At 36.8% G+C, this 14,420-nt stretch overlaps 1 protein-coding gene across 13 annotated transcripts in view; it reads left to right on the top strand.

Annotated features, from left to right (window-relative positions):
* Window positions 1–14,420, top strand: part of beta-Spec (spectrin beta chain) — a 159,847-nt gene that overhangs the window by 108,390 nt on the left and 37,037 nt on the right. For 5 of the 13 annotated variants that reach the window (XR_011391131.1, XR_011391132.1, XR_011391124.1 and 2 more), the window contains 5 exons: window positions 334–395; window positions 1,446–1,505; window positions 2,520–2,678; window positions 12,719–12,871; window positions 14,296–14,389. Coding sequence is in view for 2 of the 13 variants with exons in the window: in XM_070080257.1 (XP_069936358.1) it covers window positions 334–395; window positions 1,446–1,505; window positions 2,520–2,678; window positions 12,719–12,871; window positions 14,296–14,389 (528 nt within the window). In the remaining 11 variants the exon portion in view is untranslated. Of the gene's footprint in view, window positions 1–333; window positions 396–1,445; window positions 1,506–2,519; window positions 2,679–12,718; window positions 12,872–13,278; window positions 13,363–14,295; window positions 14,390–14,420 lie in introns of all 13 variants that reach the window. The other 8 variants (XR_011391125.1, XM_070080258.1, XR_011391123.1 and 5 more) reach the window with 7 other exon arrangements.

The raw sequence follows: 14,420 nt of genomic DNA, 5'->3' as shown, positions 1-14,420 counted from the left end.
GGCAAATTTCTTCTCTATACCCTTCCCTCCTTCCTCCAGTAAAGTACTACCCCATACTCCTGTGATGACATTATCAGTTTCAGATAATGCACAGAAAAATATGGTAACCTTGTCTTTTAAGTGACTATAAATCCCACGCACAAATATTTGTACAGAACACAGTTGAACAGTAAACTCTTGTGCAGTATTTGAAGACTGTGAATTGAAATCCCTCACGTCTATATCATGGCAATTTTTGGGCATCAGACAAAGGGACTGCGTACAGTATCAACTGTTTGTAGTTGCATCCAAATTTGACTTGGTAAAACTTTTTTTTTTTTTTCCTTATTTCAGAGTTGATGGTACAGCAGAAGACTTCCATGTCAATGGAGAAGAGCATGATGAATCACGAGAAGGTAAACTATGCATGTTTGGTCTGCTTATGGGTAACAGCTATGCTATGTTGAAAAGTGTGGCCTGCAAGCACTTGTTTTGTAGGGTGGAGGCATCAGCTATTGTACCTTTGCTGATATGACCCATCATCCTGGCCTATTGCATCAGTTGAGATGATCTATTGATGACACTTGCTGGAATGCTTGAATTATGGGTCATGTGTTTAGATAAAAGTAATGGGATGAATGGATTTGTGGTTGATTATTAGTGATTCAGATGGTTTGGGGTACAAATGCATGGAAAGCAAACACATCAGAAGAAAATCTGATGCACCAGTCCATGACTGTTAAGTTTCAGTCATGTTAGTAATTACTAATATGTTACTAGTAAATGTTGATTTATTTTACTTACATTATTTTTATTATTATTTATTATGGGATATCTACTGTGTGTGTGCGTGCACAAGTGGGTGGAGGGTGTGCACCTGTATTATGTTTGTATGTGGGGGGTGGGGGGCATGCATGCATGCATGCACATGCATGTTTGCTTTTGTGTGATCACTTGTTTGTGTGTGGGTGTGTTTTTGTGAATGAGCAAGACAAAATAAGTGAATAATAGTAGAGCTAACTTCTTGCATGGGATCATTCATAAGCAAGAATTCATTTGTGGTTTTGAAATGTTTGCCAATAAATATTTCCCTAACAGTAATATTATGTTGAAATAGGAGCTGGGACAGATTTTTTTTTTCTATTTTTGTGAAATTGTTTTTGAGCACAAGCATAATGAACAAGCATATGTTATGCACTGCAGATGTACTGAAGTGCATTACAGACTGACATAATCTGCACAGCATGAACTTCCTTGTCATCTTGTTAGAATTGGTAGATTCACTGAACAAAGTAGTTTTAACTTTATTTTATAAATTTTAATTTTGTTGATATTACTGATTGGCAGATTACTATAGTTAGTGTATTTATATTCTTGGGGAAAAAATTAGGTAAGCTGCATTCCAAGTATAGGTATACACATGAACATGGGTGAATAGATGTTTATTTACATTATTTTATGGTCAGCTGTTGAACCACCATCAGCAGTGCTTCCTTCCAAGGGCCAACCACATACGTTGCCCCGAGGTAAGACAAATTACTAATGCCATGTGTGATAAGCTTTGCACCTCTTGTGTTATTGATCACAAAGCTTAATGACTACCTCTTGTAGTTATGTAATTTAAGATGCTTTATCACTATTTGTAATATAGGTAAGCCTCTAAAATAAATACAGCCGTATCCTCAAGAAGCATTTTCAAATGCAATTTTCTTTTGTAAATATTACTCCTTTTTGAAGGCTTACAAAACTGCCAGTAGAATTCATCATAACAAAATATATTCCTCATTAAAATATAAAATTGTCACTGTCCCAGCTATTATTAGTATGTTTCACAGTTACTAACTTAAACTGATATTGACACAGTATATGAAATCCTAATCAGTACTACTAGAAAGAATATTCATGTGTTTTTTGTGAAATTTGTGTTCTTGGGATTATGGATGATGGTGAGTTATGGTTTGTTATTCTTCTGCTGCTGTTTCCTATAACAACCAAGTCTTGACCTACTTTTGGCGGTATCTTCAGTTTGTGTTGGGAATTTCGTCTTCTATGTTGTAACGTTAGCTTGTTACTAGTGGCAAATATTGGGCAACTTTTCTTTTATGGTGTATGATCTCATTTTGCCACCTAATTGCTGTGGGAATTTAAAATTCTCGCCTGACTGGTGGTGGTTTGCACAGTTAACGTCGATATTTCTCTGGTCTCTCGGATAAAGGTGAGATGTGTTTTGTCTTTGAAGCACTGTGTAATGTGTTTATAAATTTAGTTTGTGTATTTTGTAGTACTGAACTTGTATAGTTTTTTTGATTGTTTTAGTTTCAATATTTTGTATACTGTAATTATTTTTAATGTATGTAAAACCATTATTAGTAATTAGCTTTGCATTTTTACAGACATAATTGTTATTGTTTATACACACATTAGTTATTTATTTAATTGCAGTAGTTAAATTGATGTAAGCTAGACAAAAATGATTGAACTAAGAGAATTGTGCATGATATATGCATGATGCATGATGTGCATGATATGCTGTGTTGTAGAGCATGATGAGAGTGCCGCAGTGCGAGGGGGTAGTGCACCTAGCACCCCACGACCCCCTTCCACTCCCGCCACCCCTACTTCTGCATCCAGCGCAGCTCGAGGGCGCCCTACCTCTGCCACCCTTCCAGCACAGTCATCTCTGTCATCCACAGCCTCGCGTGAGTACTCCATCCCTTAAAGACAGGGCTGCTTACACATGATTCTTGTTGGTTTAATAATTTTGTAATGAATTTTCATGAGTTGTATTTATATACTTGTTTTATATATAGTATGTTAACATATTTGATAATTCTTTTGTTGCTGCAAACTAGTGCTTTTTTTGCTCACTCATCAGCGGTAAGTGTGCTTGCTTATCTTTTGATAATGCAGCAATAACTTTTCAATTGCACGCTCTAGTAAATGAGCTTCGTTCTTCAATCAGCTTGAAAGATACAAGGTAACATCTGGACTTTTAAGGTGTTCATAAGCAAACATTTTACATAAAAGTTTTTATATGGTTAAATTGACCTTTGCAGATTATAGTACAGTATTGTTTTATACTGGTAACCTCATTAGGGCATGTAGAATAATACTAGAAAAGACTAAAATTGTTGAAGCTTTCTAACATTGTAACAGAAATATAATTTCATACAGATATTCATACTGTGAAAATTATAGAGGAATAAGTTTACTGAGTATACCAGGAAAAGTGTACGGTAGGGTTATAATTGAAAGAATTAGAGGTAAGACAGAATGTAGGATTGTGGATGAGCAAGGAGGTTTCAGAGTGGGTAGGGGATGTGTCGATCAAGTGTTTACATTGAAGCATATATGTGAACAGTATTTAGATAAAGGTAGGGAAGTTTTTATTGCATTTATGGATTTAGAAAAGGCATATGATAGTGGATAGAGGAGCAATGTGGTAGATGTTGCAAGTATATGGAATAGGTGGTAAGTTACTAAATGCTGTAAAGAGTTTTTATGAGGATAGTGAGGCTCAGGTTAGGGTGTGTAGAAGAGAGGGAGAATACTTCCCAGTAAAAGTAGGTCTTAAACAGGGATGTGTAATATCACCATGGTTGTTTAATATATTTATAGATGGGGTTGTAAAAGAAGTAAATGCTAGGGTGTTTGGGAGAGGGGTGGGATTAAATTATGGGGAATCAAACTCAAAATGGAAATTGACAGTTACTTTTTGCTGATGATACTGTGCTTATGGGAGATTCTAAAGAAAAATTGCAAAGGTTAGTGGATGAGTTTGGGAATGTGTGTAAAGGTAGAAAGTTGAAAGTGAACATAGAAAAGAGTAAGGTGATGAGGGTATCAAATGATTTAGATAAAGAAAAATTGGATATCAAATTGGGGAGGAGGAGTATGGAAGAAGTGAATGTTTTCAGATACTTGGGAGTTGACGTGTCGGCGGATGGATTTATGAAGGATGAGGTTAATCTTAGAATTGATGAGGGAAAAAAGGTGAGAGGTGCGTTGAGGTATATGTGGAGCCAAAAAACGTTATCTATGGAGGCAAAGAAGGGAATGTATGAAAGTATAGTAGTACCAACACTCTTGTATGGATGTGAAGCTTGGGTGGTAAATGCAGCAGCGAGGAGACGGTTGGAGGCATTGGAGATGTCCTGTCTAAGGGCAATGTGTGGTGTAAATATTATGCAGACAATTTGGAGTGTGGAAATTAGGAAAAGGTGTGGAGTTAATAAAAGTATTAGTCAGAGGGCAGAAGAGGGATTGTTGAGGTGGTTTGGTCATTTAGAGAGAATGGATCAAAGTAGAATGACATGGAAAGCATATAAATCTGTAGGGGAAGGAAGGCTGGGTAGGGGTCGTCCTCGAAAGGGTTGGAGAGAGGGGGTAAAGGAGGTTTTGTGGGCGAGGGGCTTGGACTTCCAGCAAGCGTGCGTGAGCATGTTAGATAGGAGTGAATGGAGACGAATGGTACTTGGGACCTGACGATCTGTTGGAGTGTGAGCAGGGTAATATTTAGTGAAGGGATTCAGGGAAACCGGTTATTTTCATATAGTCGGACTCGAGTCCTGGAAATGGGAAGTACAATGCCTGCACTTTAAAGGAGGGGTTTGGGATATTGGCAGTTTGGAGGGATATGTTGTGTATCTTTATAGGTATATGCTTCTAAACTGTTGTATTCTGAGCACCTCTGCAAAAACAGTGATAATGTGTGAGTGTGGTGAAAGTGTTGAATGATGATGAAAGTATTTTCTTTTTGGGGATTTTCTTTCTTTTTTGGGTCGCCCTGCCTCGGTGGGAGATGGCCGACTTGTTGAAAAAAGAATTCATACTGTGTTTTGTTTTTTTGTAAATTAGCTATTGTGCTACATCAGATTTCCACCAGTAATTCTGTATATGCAGTATAAATTCACCTTGTACATTTGATGCAATTTGTAAAGCATATTGAAGATTCTTGTGTGAAATTTAGCATTAATGGCCTGGTTAAGCTTAATCCAACTGTCAAGGGTCTGAGATATATTTACAGCAAGGGACACCTGTAACTGGATTGAGTAGTAGTGTAATTGCTGGACTTAGAGTTCTGGAGGTGGGAAGTACAATGCCTGCACTTTAACCCTTTCAGTGTTTCGGCCGTACTAGTACGGCTTACGCACCAGGGTTTTTGACTTACTAGTACGCCTAAATTCTAGCGCCCTCAAATCTAGGGAGAGAAAGCTGGTAGGCCTACATATGAAAGAATGGGTCTGTGATCAGTGTGCATGGTATAAAAAAAAAATCCTGCAGCACAGTGCATAATGAGAAAAAAAAAAAACTTTGACCGTGTTTGTGGATTAAAACAGCGAATTTGCACTGTATTTTCATATGGTATTTATTGTTGTATTCTAGTTTTCCTGGTCTCATTTTATAGAATGGAAGACATACTACAGAAATTGAGATGATTTTGACTAATTTTACAAAGAAAACTACCTTGAAATTGCGCTCAGAGTAGCAGAAATGTTTGATTTTTACCCAAGTTCAAAAGTAAACAAATCATGCTATGTGTCCACTACACGTCAACTGGCGAGTCTAATATTCTTTCACAAGTGTGCTGATAATATTTATACCATTTCTACACCAATGCAGTAGTCTGCATAACAGTAAATCTTCTATTTTTTTGTGAGAATAAAAATTCAAAGTGGAATGCAAAAGAATGTAAGAGGGGGATGGGGACGTGACTAATGAACAGTGGAAATGTTATTTTAGTGCCAGGAATGTCTCTTGTTTATTCTGGACCCTATTCGGAAATTGGCATCTTTTGAAATTTGTGAGAAATTGGCAAAATTGCTAAATTCTGACCACTGTATTGGATAGTTGAAATCGGTAAATGGGTGGTTTCTTGTACTCATTCGATAGAAAAAATGGAGTTCTAGCGAAATAGTTATTATTTTTGTCAACAAGTACACTGGAATTGGCCGAAAATAGGGCTCAAAGTGGGCAAAATCACCGATGCGTAAACATCGTCGAGACCGCTAACTTCGCGAGAGCGTAATTCCGTAAGTTTTCCATCAAATTTCGTACTTTTGGTGTCATTATGATCGGGAAAAGATTCTCTATCTTTTCATAAGATTTTTTTTTTTTTTTTTTTTTTTTTTTTTTTTTTTTTTTTTTTTTTTTTAAATTTGGCTGACCCTGAGAACAAGTCTGAGAGGGCCTGTCGACCCTGAAAGGGTTAAAGGAGGGGTTTGGGCTATTGGATGTTTGGAGTGACATCTAAACTGTCGTATATGAGCGCTTCTGCAATACTGAAACTATGTATAATGCCAAAACAAAAGCATTCACATTGCTAAACTCACAAACTAGTATTTAAAAAAAGTCACTTAGCCATAATACCAACTTTCTCATAATTTTGTAATATTTTAAACTTAAGATTTAATCTAAGTCTGCCCGAAATGCCTAGCCATGCTAGGTGTTCTAGTGGTACACTCTGTAATTATTATTTTACTACATGTAAACCACACAATAACCAAATTCTGTAAACTCAGCATTGTAATCCTTATAGCCTTTGAATTGAATTGAAAGTGATTACATATTAATGATGGTGAAAGTGTTGAATGATGGAAGTTTTTTTTTTTTTTGGTCACCCTGCCTCGGTGAGAAACGGCTGACTTGTTGACAAAAAAAAAAATGTTATAAATATATATATATATATTTTTTTTTTCAACAAGTCGGCCGTCTCCCACCGAGGCAGGGTGACCCAAAAAAGAAAGAAAATCCCCAAAAAGAAAATGCTTTCATCATCATTCAACACTTTCACCACACTCACACATAATCACTGTTTTTGCAGAAGTGCGCAGAATACAACAGTTTAGAAGCATATACGTATAAAGATACACAACATATCCCTCCAAACTGCCAATATCCCAAACCCCTCCTTTAACCCTTTCAGGGTCCGTCCCGTAGATCTACGGCTTTATGTTCAGGGTCCAAACCGTAGATCTACGCCATGAGCTCAGCTCACTCTGATAAACTGTGAGTGGTACATTTGGGCCTAGATATGAGAGAATACATCTATGTGGTATGTGTGCACCACATAAAACAGATCCTGCAGCACACTGTGTATAATGAGAGAAAAAAAATGAAATCATGATTTTTCGATTAAAACAGCAACTTTGCAGTGTTTTTTCATATGTTTTTTATAGTTGTATTTGCGATTTCTTGGTCTCATTTGATAGAATGGAAGACATATTACAGAAATAGAGATGATTTTGATTGGTTTTAGCACTGGAAATGGCTTGAAACTGAGCTCAAAGTAGCAGAAATGTTAAATTTTTGCCGATATTCAAGAGTAAACAAACGACCTCACACGTCTAATACACGTCAGCTGGTGGGTCTAATATACATTCACAAATATGGTGATGATATTTATACAATTATTACAGTATTGCATAACAGTAAATCTTCTATTTTTTGGTGTGAATATAAATTCATTGTGAATAAAAAATCAAAATTGAATTTATTTGTAAAGCCTCAAAACATAACTAATGAACAGAGGAAATGTTAGTTTAGTGCCAGGAATGCCTACATTGTTCATTCTGGACCCTATTTTGAAATTGGAATATTTTGAACTTTGTGTTAAATTGGCCAAATTAACAATTTCCAATCACTTTATTTTGTAGTTGAAACAGTTGACTTGGCGATTTCTTGTGCTCAATCGATAGAATAGAAGTAATACTAGTGAAATAGCTAAGAATTTGGTTGATTGGAATAATGTAATTGGCCTAAAATGGGAGTCAAAGTCGGCAAAATCGCCGATTCGTAAATATCACTGACACATCAAAATTCGCGAGAGCATAATTTCATCAATTTTCCACCAAATTTCGTACTTTTTGTTTTATTACCTTCACAAAAAGATTCTCTACGATTTCATAAGAAAAAATAACAAATTTTTTTTTTTGAAAATTCTTGGACACTGGTGCGTGACTCCAGATTTGGGCCTTGGACCCTGAAAGGGTTAAAGTGCAGGCATTGTACTTCCCATTTCCAGGACTCAAGTCCGATTATATGAAAATAACCGGTTTCCCTGAATCCCTTCACTAAATATTACCCTGCTCACACTCCAACAGATCGTCAGGTCCCAAGTATCATTCGTCTCCATTCACTCCTATCTAACACGCTCATGCACGCTTGCTGGAAGTCCAAGCCCCTCGCCCACAAAACCTCCTTTACCCCCTCTTTCCAACCCTTTCGAGGACGACCCCTACCCCTCTTTCCTTCCCCTATAGATTTAAATGCTTTCCATGTCATTCTACTTTGATCCATTCTCTCTAAATGACCAAACCACCTCAACAACCCCTCTTCTGCCCTCTGACTAATGCTTTTATTAACTCCACACCTTCTCCTAATTTCCACACTCCGAATTTTCTGCATAATATTTACACCACACATTGCCCTTAGACAGGACATCTCCACTGCCTCCAACCGTCTCCTCGCTGCTGCATTTACCACCAAAGCTTCACATCCATATAAGAGTGTTGGTACTACTATACTTTCATACATTCCCTTCTTTGTCTCTATAGATAACGTTTTTTGACTCCACATATACCTCAACGCACCACTCACCTTTTTTCCCTCATCAATTCTATGATTAACCTCATCCTTCATAAATCCATCCACCGACACGTCAACTCCCAAGTATCTGAAAACATTCACTTCTTCCATACTCTCCTCCCCAATTTGATATCCAATTTTTCTTTATCTAAATCATTTGATACCCTCATCACTTACTCTTTTCTATGTTCACTTTCAACTTTCTACCTTTACACACATTCTCAAACTCGTCCACTAACCTTTGCAATTTTTCTTTAGAATCTCCCATAAGCACAGTATCATCAGCAAAAAGTAACCGTGTCAATTCCCATTTTGAATTTGATTCCCCATAATTTAATCCCACCCCTCTCCCGAACACCCTAGCATTTACTTCTTTTACAACCCCATCTATAAATATATTAAACAACCATGCTGACATTACACATCCCTGTCTAAGACCTACTTTTACCGGGAAGTATTCTCCCTCTCTTCTATATATATTATTTTTCTTTCAACACACCGGCCGTATCCCACCGAGGCGGGGTGGCCCAAAAGGAAAAACGAAAGTTTCTCCTTTCAAATTTAGTAATATACATGTATACAGGAAGGGTTACTAGCCCCTTGCTCCCGGCATTTTAGTCTCCTCTTACAACACGCATGGCTTACGGAGGAAGAATTCTGTTCCACTTCTCCATGGAGATAAGAGATAAATAAGAACTAGAAAGAAAATAGAAGAAAACCCAGAGGGGTATGTATATATATGCTTGTACATGTATGTGTAGTGTGACCTAAGTGTAAGTAGAAGTAGCAAGACGTACCTGAAATCTTGCATGTTCATGAGACAGAAAAAAGGACACCAGCAATACTAATATCATGTAAAACAATTACAGGCTTTCGTTTTACACTCACTTGGCAGGACGGTAGTACCTCCCTGGGCGGTTGCTGTCTACCAACCTACTACCTAGGATATATATACACCTACCATCTGACTTACGACCTGCTCGACTTACAACCACTTGACTTACGACCGTGTTTTTTATGCCAAATTTCTGGGAAATAACTATTTGTGTTGTACACAGTGTTTATCCTAAACCTTACAGTATAAAATACAGTACTAACAGCATAAAAAGTAAAGTAAAACATGAAATACCAAAATAAAACAATAAAATAAAGTCATTACAAAAATATGTTGATATTCAGTAGTAAAGTTCGACTTACGACCACTTCGACTTACGACCACTTCGACTTACGACCACTTCGACTTACGACCGGTTTCTTGGAACTGAACTCGGTCGTAAGTTGGATGGTAGGTGTATTTGCTTATATAATGTATCATAAAAATTAACTAAAATTTGTGTGTTAACTTTGAATTGGCTCGAGTCATAGCAGTTAGCATGGAAGCAACCACTCTCACCTTAGTTAACCATAGCTAATACAGAAGTATTTGAAGGAGCGTACATGTACAGTACCTATTTTAATTTTGGCTGCTACCTTGGGCAATGGTAAATCTACGCCAATGACTTGATGCTGTTGTCCTGAAAACTTCAATGTGAAATTAAAGATAAATGTATTTAGTGTTCACTGAATAGTCAGGTTTGAACCCATGGTAAGCTGTGGGAACCCATGGCGAGTCATTCATAATGGCATTGAAAGAACTAGAGCACATGACAGCAATGCTAGAGTGAGATTCATTTAGTAAAATCTTCAATTGTGGTCACAGTGGGGCCCATGCTAGCAATACACCTAGCTGGATAAATCTTATTATAATAGCATGATTACAAAGGATAGAGTACTGGCCTGCTTGTCTTAAATCTGGTTTGCTATGGGTTTGACTCCAAGAGTTTGTCATGAGATTTCATGAGTCATATCTATAGTAATTTAAATCCTACAGAAATGTGGAACCCTAAATTCTCATTTATACTGCAAAGCACTCAGAGATGTATAGTGACTGCCTATGTTAATAAAATATTTAACCCTTTCAGGGTCCAAGGCCAAAATCTGAAGTCACGCACCAGTGTCCAAGAAATTTTGAAAAAAAAAAAAATTATTTTTTCTTACAGAATTAAAGAGCATATTTTTGTGAAGGTAATAAAACAAAAAAAATTGGAATCTGATCAGTACTTACCGAGATACAGTGCCAAGAAGTTTGTAGAAAATGATGTGGTGGTGGCAACATCGACGAATTCCACATACGCGTATTATATTATTTTGTTGTTTTAGTTGTTTTTTCTTTTCTTTTCCAATTTTTTTCTATTCCTACTAACATTTGGGGCCTGAGAGACCAATACTGTATATAATTTATATATATAAACTCACTGTATTGAACACAATAACCGCACTAAAGTTATTATCATATTATTGTTTACCACTGTTGTTTATTACAATAAACATGCACAAATATTGTATAATACTAATGTTCTATCATATATTTACATATTTACAATCACTGGATATGGTTTTAGAACTGCTGGAGCTTGTGGAACTCCTTGAAACAAGGCACCATGCACAGAGGCACCTTACATTCCTCACACATAAACCGAGTGTCTTTGCGTCTTTGTTGCCGTCGTTTTGTTTGTGCACAGACAATGCATCTCTTCTGAGCAAATTTCTTTTGAGTTGAAGGAAGCTGTATTATGAAATGATCACCTTCTCTTCTCAAACGCTTGGGTATATTGTGATGAATTCGAGGACCATGTTGTATTGCAGGTGTTGTTACCTGGTACTTCATTATGAGTTGTCTGACAACACACAAACAAAATTCACCATACGGTGGTCTGTTACCAGTCTTTATTTGGTACATATTATATGCATTCAGCATTGAAATGTCCATGAGATGGAAGAAAAGTTTCATGTACCACTTGTAACTCTTACGAACACAGTCAACAAAACCAATCTGCATGTCACACTTGTCAACCAAGCGCATGTTTTGTGTATAATCAATCACTGTCACTGGTTTTCGAATACGTTCATTAGTCACTCGATCAACTTTGCCACTGTCTTGCATTTCATTACGGTGAATGGTTGTCAACAATGTGACATCTCGTTTGTCATGCCACCGTAATGCCATGATGTCATTGGCAGTAAACACCTGCACGTCATCACCACGAACACCTGCGTTGAGCCTGGGCATATGTTTACGATTAGAACGCACTGTGCCACACACATCTGTCTTGTTCACTCGCATGAAATCACTGAGTAATGGGCTTGTGTACCAGTTATCGGTATATAATGTATGGCCCTTACCAAGATAAGGTGCCATCATGTTTCTCACTACGTCACCTGATATACCCAATAACATCTTGGTATCTTTCAATGTTTTACTACCATGACAGCAATGCTAGAGTGAGATTCATTTAGTAAAATCTTCAATTGTGGTCACAGTGGGGCCCATGCTAGCAATACACCTAGCTGGATAAATCTTATTATAATAGCATGATTACAAAGGATAGAGTACTGGCCTGCTTGTCTTAAATCTGGTTTGCTATGGGTTTGACTCCAAGAGTTTGTCATGAGATTTCATGAGTCATATCTATAGTAATTTAAATCCTACAGAAATGTGGAACCCTAAATTCTCATTTATACTGCAAAGCACTCAGAGATGTATAGTGACTGCCTATGTTAATAAAATATTTAATAATCAGGAGTTTGATCATGTGCCTATGCATAAAAAATTGCTTCACTATTGTTATCGCTCATAATTTTGCAGAAGGTATCTGGAAAATCGTATGCTTCAGTATTTGTCAAAAGTTTTTGCAAGTTTGCTGATGATACTCTTATTGTCCTGAGTCACAAGTTTGTATATATATATATTTTTTTATCCATATGAATTTTTTTTCATGCTTTGGCTTTGCATGTTTGCTTATGTTTAGCACTATCTACAGGCTTTACTGTCACAGGCAGAAAGTAGTAAGGGGGGCATGATCCTTGCTATGGCTTCATAAGTAAGTGAGACCTCAGTGGAGAACATTAACATTTCTTCTTCTAAGCTGAGTTCCTATCTTGGTGATTGGTCACTCCAGATTCCCAACCCAAATCTTAATGCACCTGCTGTTTTCTCTAAATACAGCCAGCTTTTATACTTTTGGCATTAGTTTCTAAGTTCTCCACTGTGGTGAGACTCGGTGTACCACTGGCAATGTTCTGAACACTGTGCGTTCCTGTTTTGTCTGTTCAGCCCCTACTCCTGCTAGTAAGGAGTCACGACGGAGGGTGCGTTCTAGGTCGAAGTCTCCATTCCGCTCTTTCCGCTGGAAGAAATCCAAGTCTTCTCCAACCGGAGCACCGGGTAGTGCATCTGATGATGAATCGAATCTGGAGAGGGCAGCAGGTAATTGATTCCTGAAGAGGTGCACAACAGACTTTTAGATGGAGTATATTTATATATTTATATATACTGTACTGTATACACACTGTCACCTAGTGTATTTACTTAGGTTGTTTCATACTGCAGTGGTGGTGGTGGTGGTGGTATGTTAGGCTTTCTTGACAGTGGAAAGATTATTGAAAAGAACCCAGTTGACAATTATTTTAATATTTTTGGATACATGGTTTAGTTGAGTGAATGGATGGAGGGGGAAAGATAGAATAGCTTGGCTACTAGCAATAAGCTCTTGCTTTATAGTAATCAGTGAGTGCATTTCATCCAATCCCCAAAAGATAAAATGTACAGAGCATTGTATGACATATTAGATCTCATATGAGGCTGAGTTCATGTTATCTTTCCCTAACATGCAGCCCCAAAACACCCACCCTCAGTGGCCCCCACTACAACTGCTACCACGGCAGCGGCCCCCACAACCCCAGCCCCAGCCAAGGAAGGTATGGTTGGGATTTTGATCAAATCTAGTTTGTACCCAAGTTCAGCATATATGCTCTTAGTTTTGTGGGCACATTTTTGTCTGAATTTTTTTTTTGTGCAAGTGAATTTGGTTTATTGTAATTATTTTTATGGACATTTTTTATTATATGATTTATTATTAATTTTGCACTCTGTGCTAAATTGCAATTCTCACCTCTCCCCTTTTAAGTTTTAATGAATTCCCTTACATACATTTGTCATAAGCTTTTAGTATTAGTTTAAAGAAAGAGCAGTTTGCTGTGCATTGAATCATAGTACTGTATCAACATTTTATACAATATAAGATATTGCAAAAGCTTATCATAATTGGAGTGCTTTTAATATTTTTAAGCATTCATGGAGGCATTTTTGTGTTTGGGTCTATATGTTGGTTGTGAATTGTAGTGCAGTATGTTGTGGAGATTTTGTTCTGGCAGATAGAGTACATACATCACGGTTTTTAGGGTTATATGTTCTGTACTGTTATATTTTTGGTTAGCTACATGATGTAGCATAATGTGATGTTTTTATAGCTAGTAAGTAAGTGCTTTAAAATTTGCCTTGAATATGTTTCAGAATGTATACATTAAGTAATTACAATATACCTACATAATTTTTAGCTAATATGCATGAATTGATGCATGATTATCATTCTGAATGCTACTTTAAGTTTCAACATGATTATTTAGGGTATATTTTGCATTTCCATTATTTTATGTAATATTATCATTGTTATGCATAGTTGTAACTAACATAATAAATAGACATTTTGTAAATACTATATTCCTGATTCTGTTCCAAACATTTATGAAATATATTTTCTATTATAAAAATAGAGCTTATGATATATCACAGATGTATATTTTTTATACATATTTATTCCTTTCCACTAAATAATTGTATATTTGGTACAGAACGCCCAAGCCCCAGTGGAGATGAAGATCAACTAGAAGGCAGTTTGGTGCGTAAACATGAATGGGAATCTACCACAAAGAAGGCCTCAAATCGGTAAGAACAAAACAGCTATACAGGGTATTTG

This window comes from Cherax quadricarinatus, unplaced genomic scaffold (assembly GCF_038502225.1).
Source record: "Cherax quadricarinatus isolate ZL_2023a unplaced genomic scaffold, ASM3850222v1 Contig255, whole genome shotgun sequence".
Lineage (NCBI taxonomy): Eukaryota > Metazoa > Arthropoda > Malacostraca > Decapoda > Parastacidae > Cherax > Cherax quadricarinatus.
This window is presented reverse-complemented; position numbering and strand designations above follow the sequence as displayed.